Below are 13,974 nucleotides of genomic sequence, written 5' to 3' on the forward strand. Positions count from 1 at the left end.
TGAAATGTATGACAATGATGGCTACCGAGTTCCATAATCTTAAGTTTGGGGGCAGAAGTTTAACGAAGGATACAGTTTATGAACAAAACAAAGGAAAAACAATGGATCCGTTTGGATAGTAATTTTGGTTAGCGGAATTTACTACAGCAAGTTAATTTTTGAAATTCTTGTTTGGACACGTCAGATTACAAGTTTTGGTTAGCGGCGTTGGTTGACCCCACAAAAGCCATAAAAGGAAGAGAAATTCTTTCATTCACGTGAAATGGTCAGATAAACGAATTTAATATCCCATCAAGGGCCAGACACCGATGCTTTGTCTGGCCCGTGATCCGTCCGTTGGTCTTTCTAACAAAACGACTGCAAAACCTTCGTTTAACTCTTTTCGGCCCCAAAACAACTCTATGCAGCTCTGTCCTCCTGCAGAAGCATTTCACCCCAAAATCTTAAATTGCCTAACTTGCTTGTGCGACCAAGTACCGAAGAGGAAGATTTGCAGAAATCGGTTGGCTGTCAAAGTGGGTTGATTAAGCGCTTGGTTTGTTCTAAAGGGTTTTAACGAAGAAGGAGATCGTCTGGGTTTTGGCAAGCCATAGGAGCAGACGGCGTTGTCAATACCGAACGCAGAAATCAGAAATCCAGAAATCTTTTGCGGAAAATCGGAAGGCCAGATTTGTATAAAGTTAAAATCAGATTTGGCAGGTATAATTTTGATATTATCATTTCCTGTCTGAGATTGGTAATATGGTTTAACTACTCAATTTCATGATTTGGCCGGGATTCTTAAGTGTGTATTTTGTAGGTCTCTATCCCAAAGCCCCTCCCTCGTTTGCCCAATATATATTCACCCGCCCTTCAAAATCCTTTTTGGTTTACGCATATATATCTACATTCCCTAATATTGACAGATTACGTGTAATTTGGAAACCAATCCCAATTCAGTTTTCTTCTTAATCATTCGGCCCTTTTTTCTTTAATTTATATCAGGCCATTCACTAGATTTGCAAAATGCTGAAAATGTTGGTGCTATTGCTGGTATCCGTACTAATAGTCTACAAAATTATGCTCTTCCGATTTCATATATGTGGTCAAATAGGTTTCCTTTATATAATTCAGATGAATATATTGGATCTACTAATCATGTTAAAATTTCATATTTTAAAATTAAATCCCCGATCACCTAGAAGTACCAGTGAGCATATTCAATTCTGCCATGCTCGTTACTTTTTGGTTGAAGCTTCTGGTACAACCTTTTCAATGAATAAAAGGAGCTCCTCTTTTCAATTAATGTCTGCATTAAGAATATATTAATTTGCCCTGGTTTAGAATATTATTATCTTACATCATTAAATATAATTCTAAGGGATCAATTCTGTATACAGAAAAGTATCCAACCAATTCTAGTCATAGATTACCATCCGGCAATTAATTAGGTAATTGAGCAAATAAGGGGACTATGATCAGAAAAATCAAAAACATGGAGTCGAAACCCTAAATCCATGTAGTAATCTGGCAATTTGTAGCATAATTTGTTTCTTAAAAGATCAAAGGCTTATAAATAGGAACCTCTTTGCATAAGTTTTATAGAAAGTTTGGACTATATCCTTTTAACGTTTTGAAGACTTTGCCTTCTATTGCCGGCCATATTCATCAGCTTACAAAGCGACAAAATGGTTTCCCAACTGATCCAAAATATCGAATGGATGCATAGGGAAATATTTTATAACCCAGTAGTAGTTCCCCATCCTTTCTTTATAATAATTTGGCATTCTCGGATATTACCTCCACATGTAACAAAAGCATATCTGCCTGCTGCAATAAATATTCCTCAGGTGGTTTATGATCTAGTCCGAGGTCCGTGCGTGCCATGACCTTTTGGCCGAAGTAGAGCACCAGTAAATGCCCAACAAGCGGAGGAGATCACTGTCCGGCCCTACTACTCCACCCCGTCTTTCTGAACCTTCATCCGTCCACTCCGTCACAGACTCGAACGACTACATCCAGTCCCTCGTCAACTATTTCAGAGTAAGTTTGGACTCTATCCAAGTTAACTGGCCTCTGTTCTCAAATCAGTCCATTCATCAATCCCCAAATAAAAATTTTGCATGATTAAAAGCTAATTACCTGCGCTCTTATATTCTTAGGCAGACCAGATTTTATCTCGAACCATTCCCGAGTCCATGGATAAGTATTTGCTATTTGGTTTATACGACCATGATCTCTATAATTGTTACCGTATAATATAGTTTGTATGAGTACTTGTACACCAGCTTTTTTAAGCCTTAATATTCTTATCATTTTGTCCCATATTTAAAACACGTCTATGAATTATAATGGGAGCCAATCATATAGAGATCGTGTCACTATATAAATCGTATTTCTGATTCCAAATATAGCATTGAAATTCGTGGATCCAAGCTTTGCACTTGCTTTGCTGCAGTGGCTTTGATAAATAGGATTTTAGCCGTACAATGAATTGCCATGATCTTCCTTCAACCAGATTGGTTTTTTAGCCGTACAATGAATTGTTATTAATGCTTAGCAATCCGTTTGGTTTCCTTGTTTCAGATGCCACGAGACCACACCACGGCAAAGGCCCATTGGGATGAAAATATGGAGATTCATTTCTGTATGACATTCGTCGAGTGGAAAAGGAGCGGGGAGTGGAATCCAAACGTTGCATCAGAGGCCAATTGGATGAAGCTTGCTGCGCACTTGAATGCCGCCTGGGGGAAGCAATATGCGTGGACAGTGTACCATTCTAAACTCGCACGGTTGAAGAAGATTTGGCGCTGCTTTGCCAAGTTAAAGGGTCTGCGACAAACTTCCGAAACTGGTATTGGTTGGGACGAGAATAGGAGGTGCTTCTTGGGAGAACCGTCTCAATGGAACAATTTGTGCCTGGTATTTTTTAATTTCGACCCGAAGATTCAGTTCCAAAGCAGAACTAAAAACTTTGGCCTTATCTTTTTGCCATCATTCACTATTCGGTTACCTGTTCATGACATATTTTTTTGCGTATCGATGCATGTTAGACTACATATTCCATAATAGGCTATAAAAGAATAAAGCCACGACAGAATCATCTTCGAATTCTGCTCAAAAGAAGTCGTGACCATGCATTTTTTTCTGAGTATTCGTCACCTAATCTATAATAGTATTCTTAAAAGTGGCAACTCTTACTTCTTGACAGTGTAGGTGCATACGTGCACATCATAAGTTAAAGCTGGATGAAGCACGATTTTGTCTACAATTCAGTTGATTCTAAAAAAAGGTTTTTGTCGAACTCAAATTCTATCTATATATTGATTAAGGGAACATATACTACTCTTGAAATGTACTCTTGAATTTACATCAGATTTGTATACTCTTGTTTCTCAGTCCTTGTTTTGTCTTTGATTCAGGAGAATAAGGATTATGGATACTTTAGATCCGGCCAATGTGTCGACAAATACGCAATCCTGCACGAGGTCTTTGAAGCAGAAACCGCCACAGGGAGTCAAGCTCAGGCATCTTCAGTACCGCCTTCAATTTACAATCCACGCAACCGAGCTGGCCAAAGTTCTGGGCAGGTTTTCTCATCGCCCCTGGGAGATGAAATGTACAATGCCGGGCAGGGGACTGGTTTCGATGAAGATGCTCCAATTGCTGGAGTGAAGCGAGGTTCAAGCAGCCAGGGGATAACGAGCTCGGGCCCGAGTGCATCCCGGGGAAGCAAGTCAAGTAGAACTTCGTCTGATCCATTCGTCGAGTGTGCCAACTCACTATCCACCCTAGCGAATTCTAAGCTGCATATCAGGAGTCGCCGAGAATCTGAAAAGGAGAAATTTGGACCGGAAATGACAGCCCAGGTCGTGGAATCGTTCGAAGAACTGGACAAAGAGGTGAAGCTCGCTGCAGTTTTGGCACTCCAAGACGACAAGTGGCGGAAGACTTTCCTGAGTCTCAGTCGCGAGATGCAGGAGTTTTGGTTGCAGACTCTACAGAAAGCCCCTCCTAAGGGACCCGATGGAAAGTAGACTTCACTTGGCCTTGCTTGTGTCCCTTCGGCTTAGCTTACTTTCGACTGATAGACTGGAATGAAATTGCGCTATTTCATTTGACTCTTCTGGACATTGAAAAATGATTTGTATTGGGACTTTTGGTACCTTTAGCAATTTGGCTACTGCAATTGATTTTCTATGTACTGCCAATATGTATTATTTAGTTTGCATACGCTTGTCGATGTTGAGTTGTCTTTTTCCCGGTGGAATGAATTGGAACTGTTTCATTTGTCATTTTGGCTTGGACATATATATTATCGTTACTCCTGTATTAAACATTCAATAAGTAGCTATAGTTGCGGGTTGATTGCTATGTACAGGAGTAAACCACGAGAGCTTGCCGGACTTGCCGTCTGACATATATATACTTGGTTCGCATATGTAGAGAAGTCCAAACGCAGAAAACATATCATGCCTCTGGCATTCATCAGGAATGAATTATATTCATTACTCAATTGCCGGTTACATTCTTTGGCGGTTACATATCATGGTTACTCAATTATTCACGTGAAACATATACTCAATTACTCAATTCTTTGCCAATTTTCATATACTACTCTTGTACTGCCAAATATAGATGCCACCAGATTTCGTTCCTGTCCTGGTTGGAAAAAATAACTCTTCAAATGTCAGGACTTGGTACGCAGGAGAAAATAGACGTACAATGAAGCACGACTGATTTGGACCAAAAGCAAATGAAGTCATGTGTTATTTTTTTTAATTGATTTTTCATATAAATGAAAAGATCTTCAACATATAAGTCAAGCATATGTAGAGAAGCTCTACCATTATGCAAGGCCACCATCTACACAAAACTCCAAAAGGGAGGAGCAAGAAAGTAGATACTCCCAGAACGCACGTCAATATGTACCTGGCAAAAGCTGCCCACAGGTCATTTGTTTTGGCATCCAAAGATGACCTATCGACACGGCCCAAATAATTGCAGACAATTATTCACGTGATGTCAGGCCATTGGACCCCATGCAAAAAAATCTATCATAGTCCGATAATATGCTATGCCTTTAAAAGGAACTTAAGAATAACAAAAACGAAAGAGAGCATGTGATAACTCAGACCTCACACAGCTCTCATATAGCATCCTCTATTTGGGCTAAACACTACTTGTTCCTGGCAACATATTTGGTGGGAAAGGTTCCAAATGAGCGACTGCGGAGATGAGCAGGGGACCAGCTCGTCTTCGGACGAAGAGGATGTTCTGTTTGCTGCGGGTGCTGCGCTGCTATTTGGACCAAATGCAGAACCATACGGAGGTCCACTCCAGAAGGTGCCATGCAGGACGTCTGCGCTGTCAGGACGACACTGGGTTGAGGAAGTGCTGTCAGGCCACCATACCCGGATCATGGATGCAACAAGGCTAAACGTTGATTCTTTCATGAGGTTGTGCCAGCTTTTGGCCGAATGCGGATTTGTTCCCCAAAATCATCAGAAAAGTGTTACAATAGAGGAGGCACTTGCGATGACATTGGTCATGATGAGCCACAACATGAGAATGCGTATGATTGCTGATCGATTTAACCATTCGACGGAGACAGTGCATCGAAATATTCACGAAGTCATTCGGGGCCTATGCACCTTCGCGCAATTCGCAATTACTCCAAGATGGCAGGATGAAATTCATCCGAAAATTCTTAATGACACGAGGTTTTATCCTTGGTTTGAAGTACGGTGACATTCAAAATCCTATCTCGTTGATTCAAAAAATCCTTTGTTCCAAATGCTTTGTCCTGTATATATAAAATTCTTTTTTTCAAGTATGCTGACATTCTAATATGCCAACTATTTTATTTATTCATGTTCATAGCTTATAAATAGACATGAATATTTTAATTTACGTCAAGGGTTACCTCCACATGTTGTTGTTAAGAATTTCTACTTGTTATTGGTTGGATTTGTAATTCTGTGCTTAATATTTTAGGTCATCAAATAATTAACAAAATAAGGAAATGCCATATCTTTTCTTGTTTTCGGCAAAAGAAAAAATTTTTGGCTTGTTTTTTGTCTAACAACACTAGGAGGATGAGCACATCATTTTAAAACCAAATGGGGGCTACTAGTTGGCCCTATTATCGTAATTACACTCAACCGTAGCTATTATCCTTTTTGATGACTTTACTTCTCTATCCAAGTATATGCCTTATTTTTTACTCTATGAATGTACTCCAAGAATTGTGTCTATAGCCTTTTTTTTTGTGTTAAATGCCTTTTTTTTCCACACGTAATAGAACTAAATGGCAACTTTTCACACTGTATACCCTTCTTTTTCCCGGTGTACATCCGCATAGCTTTCTCACTTGTCCCTCTTTAAACCTGAACTTTTTTCTTCTTTAGCCCTTTCACCTATTCCCATGCGTTTGATGAACTTTGGCCAGAAAAGAAAACAAAAAAGTATGCCACTGGGTAGATTATTGATGTCAAAAACCAATTGGGTAGATTTGTCATGACGTTGCAGTAGAGATAAGTCTTCTGTCAGAAATTTTGGGTGTGACATGGACGAAGAGTATGCCACTGGAGTGTTTTTTTTTAATGACATTTTAATGCAGATCCATTTCAGAATCACGAGAATATGTCCATTTTAATAATTTATAATTTCAGGACTGCGTCGGAGCTATTGATGGGACACATATACCTGTTTGTGCCCCAAGAGGACAGCAAGTGGCATACACTAATCGACACGGTGTACAATCACAAAATGTTTTGGCTGTGTGCGACCATGATATGCGATTTGTGTACGTGTATGCCGGTTGGGAAGGAAGTGCACATGATGCCCGAGTCTTAGATGGGGCTTTGACCGGCCCAAATCACTTCCCCATGCCTCCTACAGGTAATACAAGTAATCCCTCCCTTCACGTAAATTTGGAAAGCAATTGCATATTTTTATCCCATTCCTTAGCAGACCGAATGATATATATATTGGATCTCTTAAATTGCTGTCTTAAATTTGGCTTAGCAAGTATATTTGTTTGGCCTTTTTCAATTTATGAAATTCTGGCATAAATGGACGCTTCAAATTGTTTATCAAATCGTACCGATATTCAATAAATTGTACGAAAGATCCGAAAGTTCGAAATGGTCAAAGCTAATTCGTTCCTATCTCATAATTGACTTAGGAAAATATTATTTGGTTGACTCCGCATATCGAAACTTGCCCGGTTTCTTACCACCATATAGGGGACGCCAAGCTGATGTTAGTGGTCGCAGGAGGGGGAGATTTGCAACTGCGAAAGAGCTGTTTAATTACCGGCACTCTGCACTACGGAATGTCATAGAGCGAAGTTTCGGTGTCCTAAAAAGGAGATTTGCGATTTTAAGGGGGGCCGTTCCGAACTACATGATGACAACACAGATAAATGTAGTTATTGCTTGTTGTGCCGTGCATAACTTCATTAGGGATCAACAACCGAATGATATGTACTTTGCTGACGCGGAGGAGGGAGATCTAGATATTCATGGTACAATTCCTCCTTATCCCGAGATACAGCCATTGCATTCTCCGCCTGAAGTTATTGAGCAATGGATTGCCATGAGAGACACACTGGCTACGCATATGTTCAATGCCTATAGAAATAGGCGACAAAATGCATGAAACATGTGAACCCATGATTTGATATTAGCTAGAGGCTCCTACAGTAATAAGTGTACCTTTAATAATTTGTCATGCCCAACTATATATCTTGTGATGCCAAATATGGTTGTTGCCTGTCGTTGTAATTCTATATTTGTAATTCTATATCCTGTATGTGCCTCATATATTCTTGTTGCATGTCGTTTGCTATTTGTATCAGCAAGTAAGGAGTTTTATTTTGTAGGTCTCTAGACAAGCCTTGCTGCAAAACTTAGGGCTAATTTTCCTCGACTCAGACACCTTTCCTAATTCTCTTGCTGCAGTTTAATAGTTAAAAATTAAATAAAACAACACATCAATTGCCACACTCATGCTTTTAAGCCGTCCCGCGAATTACAGGTGATTGCAAACAAAAAAAAGTATTTGGCAGGGTGTGGCATGGGCTGCGCATAATAGAGAATTCCAGCATTCTCCTCCATAGATGGTGGACAGACTTGCCCGAACGTGCAAATCCCAAATACTCTCGTCGATTTTTCATGTTACTCGTAGTATATATCGTCCTGCTTAAATTTGATGGGTTCCCCCCAGAACACAAATTGTTAAATTTGACCACTGCAAAGTAGCTGGCCAAAAATTCATCAGGTGCCAATTCATCAGCTGCCAATTGCCGTGAATTGTCCTCCCACGTTCCTAAAGTGAATTCAAACTGTGGGTCCCGGTCAATTTCATATAATTGGCCCATACACACCACTCTCTGGTGAAGTGCCAAAAGAAAAAAAGAATCCGTCTCTCTCCTGCAGTGGGACCGCACACCAACAAATTTGACTAAGGAACCGTAATCTGTTTCATTCCTGACAATTTCATAATTACGCTCTGAATTCTTCCGTCCGGACTGCCACAATTCAAATTACAAACATCCAAAACAAAACATCTTCACATATTACAAATCATACAAAACAAATTTGCAATCCAAATCACACAAATTCTTCCTATCCAAACAAACCCAATGTAGTAGTATTTCTTATGCAGGTCTTTCTAGCACAAAGTGGTGGCGGATATGCATATTAGTCTGATCACGTCCCATTGGAACGTAGGTAACAGTAGGTAGTAACAATTTTACAGACAACGAAATCTTTAGAATTTTGTCTTTTATTTTGGGAAAGTTAGAATAGAAAAGACATATAATTTGAGGGCAATGCGATAATTAAAGAGTGAATTGCTTGTGTATATATGAAGCACTAACCCATGAAGTCTATGATTGTTCGACCGTCAGAAGTTCGACCAGTGGGATGATGAAAGTAGGTCTCTCCATAAGGGGGTGAGGCATAGCGGGGAAGTTTATGGGTCCCTGGAAACATTTGTTGATAAATGTGGATGTAATTTCCAGCATCTGAGAGAGAATCACCAAAGGCATAGATGGATGTGTAACAGGCCGAAGCAATTTGAAGGGGAGTCAATAATAATACTACGAGAATGGCGAAACAGAATGGGAGGGTTTTCAGAAGAGCTGATGAGGAAGTTGCCATGTCTACCTATTTTTGTGACTGAAACCACCTTACTTATAGTGCCCCGGAAAGCACTTAAAATAAAGTTTTTACGCTTTTTTTCTTTTTGAATGAAAGGTCGCTTTTTACAATCCTTTTCTAAATTTTGCACTCTTGTGTAGCCATTTCCCTGTTGATGGTTGCAGGACGACCCGCTGGCCGCTAGTGCTATTGATAGTTTGTGATGGGGCCATGTTGGCCCGATTCGACTTCAACTATTCATTTCAAAATTGAGATAATTTCACGTACCTCCTTGAGAGTTATTCTAATTATATGCAGGTGCCTCTCGTCATGTTTTAATAATTATATTTACCTTCTTTGATTGATTGAAAAGACTTTAGTAACCTTTGACTTGCCAAAAGATAAAGGAGATAAAAGAAAAATGGAAAAAAAATAATAAGTGACGAGATAATGAGAGAACCAAACGTCACCGACAAACTCCAGCCCTCTTCTCCACTTTTCTTCGTCGGCCTCCTCTCGCCCCCCAATTCCTAACTCTACCTTCCATCCCTCTGTTGCGCCTCTCCTCCTTCCTTGATTGCTACCTTTCTTTTACCCTTTTTCTTAGCTGATAACTAGAGCTATCAATGGGGTTGGGCGAACTCACAACCTCTTATATTTGGTTTGAGTCTGTAAACTTGATTGTTAAAGTTTTTAGAATCTAATGGTAGTCTCTGCTTGTTGGTAGTTTTGATATGAGATATTTTGATGGGAATAATATCTGCATCTTGAGCAAAACAAAACAAAGTACGATGGTGATTGGTGGTTGCTGGACTTGGGTGAACTTGACCATGTGTGTTTCTTTTTTTAATTTTTGTCAGGTCTGTGTGGGTAGGTTGGTGTGATAAATAGTTGCTCCATTATGGAAGCCGTGGAAACTTGGCTGCAATGAGTCCACACAGCCTCAAGTACCAGTTTGAAAGGGACTAATGCAATCCTTTTCGTGGTTTGTTTTGCGGGACAACAATAATACTAACCGGCGAGACAACAATAATAATAACTGATGGCAATTGGCAGCCAATGGAAAAAGTTGGTGGTCAAACGCGCTCATCTCTTGTACAGCGACCCTGATATTCCCCAGAAATGGAGCAAATATTTTTTTTTGGCCTCTTCCATTCTTCTGTGATGGTTGGCTTGTTGCCTCCAATTTTCTGTCGTTAGAACTGCAAAGCTCAAAAGAAATTCCACACGATTTTTGAGAGGCAAGGACTAATTTTAGTACATTTATACCTCAGACGTGTATATGATGGTGAGATTATGTTAAGATTTTTTTGTTAGCAAGGTGGGAAGCAATAACCAACAAAAATTAAGTATGAATAGCCGAACTGAATCTTTACCAAATTTCATACGCGGAGATGTATAGAAATCAAATAGACATAACTTAGGAGGAGTTTTTATAATTAACTTCAAATAATATTTCAAATCATACCCTATCGAGACACATTCATAGCTTTAAACCTACCCTTGAAGCACCACCCACTCGGACGTGACTCGCACTCTTATCTGCACTGGGTTTGGTTTCACAAGTGTCTACCATGACAACGCTCCAATTAACTTGCTTTGTTTCTAGCTGAATTAATTCCACTTTACACTTTCGAACTTGTATCATTTTTTGACTTTGCATTCTAACTTCAACTTTGAACACTTTGCACTTGAAACTCACAATTTTGAAAATTTTACAACTTAAACTCTCAAATTTGTTTCATTAAAATCCAATCAATGATAATATTAACAAAATTAATAGTACAGAGAACTCTACAAATCAATGGTAATATGTTAAAACTAGTAAGAAATGAGCCAAGGTATCACAACTAGAACAAAACCATTTATTGTAGTTAATTTACGCTATCTTTTATCTTTGTTAATTTTATTAATAATACTAGTGATTGCGACCATGCAAATCAATGACAACATGCTAAAAGTGGTAAAAAACAGTCGAAAGATTATAGATAGAATAAAACGATACATTTTATAATGAGAAAGTGAAAAGGTGATACACATACAAAATATACAAAATGGAATTAGTCCCATTTTAAACAGAAACATGGCCCTCAAATCTCAATACAAGATTTCCTCTTTGGTGGGCATAATTTAATACTGGATTTTACATGGCACAAAGTAGTACTAGTTTTCTTTCAAATTATTTTAACTTGCAAAATTCCATAGTTGGATAGGATTTAATTCTTGATTGTCACGATGCTAAGAATATCATGGTCCCAGGAATGCCGTCCGATGGATGCTTACCGGCTTTTTTTTTTTTGGTAGGAAAGACTTGCATAAAATAAAAAAGGAAAGAGCGAATTGCGCGAAATGTCACTAAACTATTTCAAAGTGCCGGTTCTGGTCACTAAACTTTTTTATTAGCGCGAAATGTCACTGAACTAGTAAATATGTACCGTTTTGGTCACTCCGTGTATTTGTGCCGTCAGGAGAGACGGAAATCAACTTTTTGAGGGGCAAATTCGTCTGCACAACCTTAGTGGGAAGAGTTTCATCTGGTAAGTGAAAGGTTTAACTGTGGGGCTTTGGAATGTTGGTAAAATTTTTGGGAATGTGGACAATGACAGTGAAAAGTATCAAAATTGATCCATTCTTCTCACAGTAATCAGTGACAAGATTCAAAGAACTGGCAAAAGACGAAGATTAGCAGTGAAGAATCGGTCATCGATGACAGCGAAATGGGTGAAAAGGCAAAGGGATGAATTCATTGATCCGTACACATTATACGGTAAGAAATATTACAATCCGTACACATTTTGCTTGATTAATGGTGTTGTTTGTGTTTTGAGTATAAAGAAGTATTTAGTGAGAGTTTTTATTGGGTTTAGGGTTTGCTGAAGTGATCCGGTTGTTTAGAAAATGACATAAGAACGATTGACTTCACTTTTTGTCGTATAAGTGGGTTGCAAAGGGTCCTACAAGAACCCTCTATCTTGTAATTTAATCATAAAAAATAAACTTTTCAAAATGCAGTTGTCTGATTCGGGTTAATTAACAAATGGGGGTTAAGTATTTTTATAAGAAGAACAGCATGTATGACAATAAAAAATGGTGATTAACAAGAATCATGTTGTTTGCCTTTGTCGTTGTTGTTGCAGTTCCTGATAGACCTGCATTTTCGATTAAACTCCACCACGGCGGTAAAATTGAGGGAGAGAAATACAAGAGTTATGTGGGTGGAGAGATTGATTATTTCGATCTTTGCCACGCTGATTTTATGTCGATTCATGAAATAAATAAAATGGTGGAAAAGTGTGGGCACAACGATACTATGTTATATTATTACATTGACCCTAGAGGGGATTTGAACCATGGACTGATGGAACTTCAAACGGATGAAGACATTATGCAATTCTGTGGTTGGGTTAATGAGTACAAGTTGATGGAAGTATACTGTCATCATTTAACAGTTGAGGAAATATATGAGTTGCAGAAGAAAAAGGAATTGGAACAGTTATCACAGACAAAGAGTTCAGTGGTAATAGAGGAGATCTTGGATGATGGTGAAATTCTTACACAACAGGCAGCAATACCTCATAGACAACGAAAAGGAGTCCAAGCTAGTAGATCAGCTGCAGCTTTAGAGTGGACACATGACCATGCTGGTGAAGATGAAGATGCATACCAAAATTCTTCTAGGAGATGTGAACAGGCCAACAACAATACACAGGAGTCCGAGCCACAAATGCATAGCCAAGTTGATAATGACCCAACTCCATCAAGTCAGAATAGGAGGGACAATGACAGTTCCAGAAATAGAAGAAACAGAGATAGGAGAAAATCTCGTACGTCGGAGGCCCTTTGTGGTGCTACAAAAAGAGTTAGAAAAGGAGGTGTAGCAAATGAAGGTGTATCAAATAATGGTGCTGCAACTGAAGGTGCATCAAATGGAGGGGCAGCAGGTCAAGGTCCATCAAATGGAGGTGCAGTAGGTGAAGGTGCAACAAATGAAGGTGCAGCAACTGAACCTGTAACAGAAACTGGGGCAGCAACTGAAGCTGAAGCATGTGAAAATAGAGAAGGTGCAGCAACTGAAGCTGAAACAGAAGCTGGTCCTGAAACTGAAGCTGAAGCATTTGAAAATAGAGCGGAACACAACCCACTATTGGATGATATTGTGGAAGGGGAATTAAATAGTGATCCAGATTCAGAAGATGAAGATGTTCCTGTGAGATACACTAGTTTCAATGCTAGCAGAGATGGAACAGATCCCCATTTTCATGTTGGGCAAAAATTTGGAACCAAAAAACAGTTCAGAGATGCTCTCAGAAATTATGCAATTATAAGTGGAAGACCTGTATATATGTATACAAGTGACAAAACAAGAATGAGAGCTAAATGTGCAGATCCGTGTAAGTGGTACATTTATGCTAGCCACGTTCCTGCTTTGGGTACTGAAGACTTTGTAGTTAAAATAATTTACGATGTCCACACCAATTGCAGCCATGCTTGGAGAAACAAAAACATGACATCCAATTGGGTAGCAGACAAGTTTGAAGAGTCTGTTAGATCCAACATGAACATGCCTGTTAGGCAATTGTTACAGAGTATAGATGAGCAATATAGTTGCGAGATCACAAGAAACAAAGGTTACAAAGCACTTGCAATGGCTAAGGCTGCTATCAAAGGGTCAGCATCTCAGCAGTATATTGATGTTGGGAGGTACGCAGCAGAACTACAAAAAACTCACCCTGACACCACCATAGACATCAAGTATTCACCAAGAGCTGATCCTGAAAGTAATCCCAGATTCATGAGATTTTACTGCTGTTTGGGACCAATGAAAAAGGGATTTAGAGAGGGATGT

At 39.2% G+C, this 13,974-nt stretch overlaps 1 protein-coding gene and 1 long non-coding RNA gene across 2 annotated transcripts; one reads left to right on the plus strand and one right to left on the minus strand.

The window, feature by feature from the left end:
• Nucleotides 1-274: 274 nt before the first annotated feature.
• Nucleotides 275-4,274, plus strand: LOC140036669 (uncharacterized). Its single transcript, XM_072079037.1, has 4 exons — nt 275-699; nt 1,830-2,022; nt 2,566-2,901; nt 3,402-4,274. Exons 2-4 carry the CDS (start codon nt 1,897-1,899, stop codon nt 4,014-4,016), a joined length of 1,077 nt encoding a protein of 358 aa, XP_071935138.1. The 5' UTR covers nt 275-699; nt 1,830-1,896; the 3' UTR covers nt 4,017-4,274.
• Nucleotides 4,275-7,886: 3,612 nt separating this feature from the next.
• On the minus strand, nt 7,887-9,186 carry LOC140036670 (uncharacterized). Its single transcript, XR_011840227.1, has 2 exons — nt 8,867-9,186; nt 7,887-8,515 (listed from the first exon to the last, which is right to left on the minus strand). It is a non-coding gene; the product is annotated as an uncharacterized lncRNA (long non-coding RNA).
• Nucleotides 9,187-13,974: the final 4,788 nt, after the last annotated feature.

Source organism: Coffea arabica, chromosome 2e, assembly GCF_036785885.1.
Source record: "Coffea arabica cultivar ET-39 chromosome 2e, Coffea Arabica ET-39 HiFi, whole genome shotgun sequence".
NCBI classification, from domain to species: domain Eukaryota; kingdom Viridiplantae; phylum Streptophyta; class Magnoliopsida; order Gentianales; family Rubiaceae; genus Coffea; species Coffea arabica.

Bases quoted from the DNA above. Each gene is read 5' to 3' on its own strand.
- LOC140036669 (XM_072079037.1), top strand. From the start codon at position 1,897: ATGCCCAACAAGCGGAGGAGATCACTGTCCGGCCCTACTACTCCACCC. The intron at 2,023-2,565 runs GTAAGTTTGGAC...TCCTTGTTTCAG, and splicing joins CCCTCGTCAACTATTTCAGA to ATGCCACGAGACCACACCAC. The intron at 2,902-3,401 runs GTATTTTTTAAT...TCTTTGATTCAG, and splicing joins AATGGAACAATTTGTGCCTG to GAGAATAAGGATTATGGATA.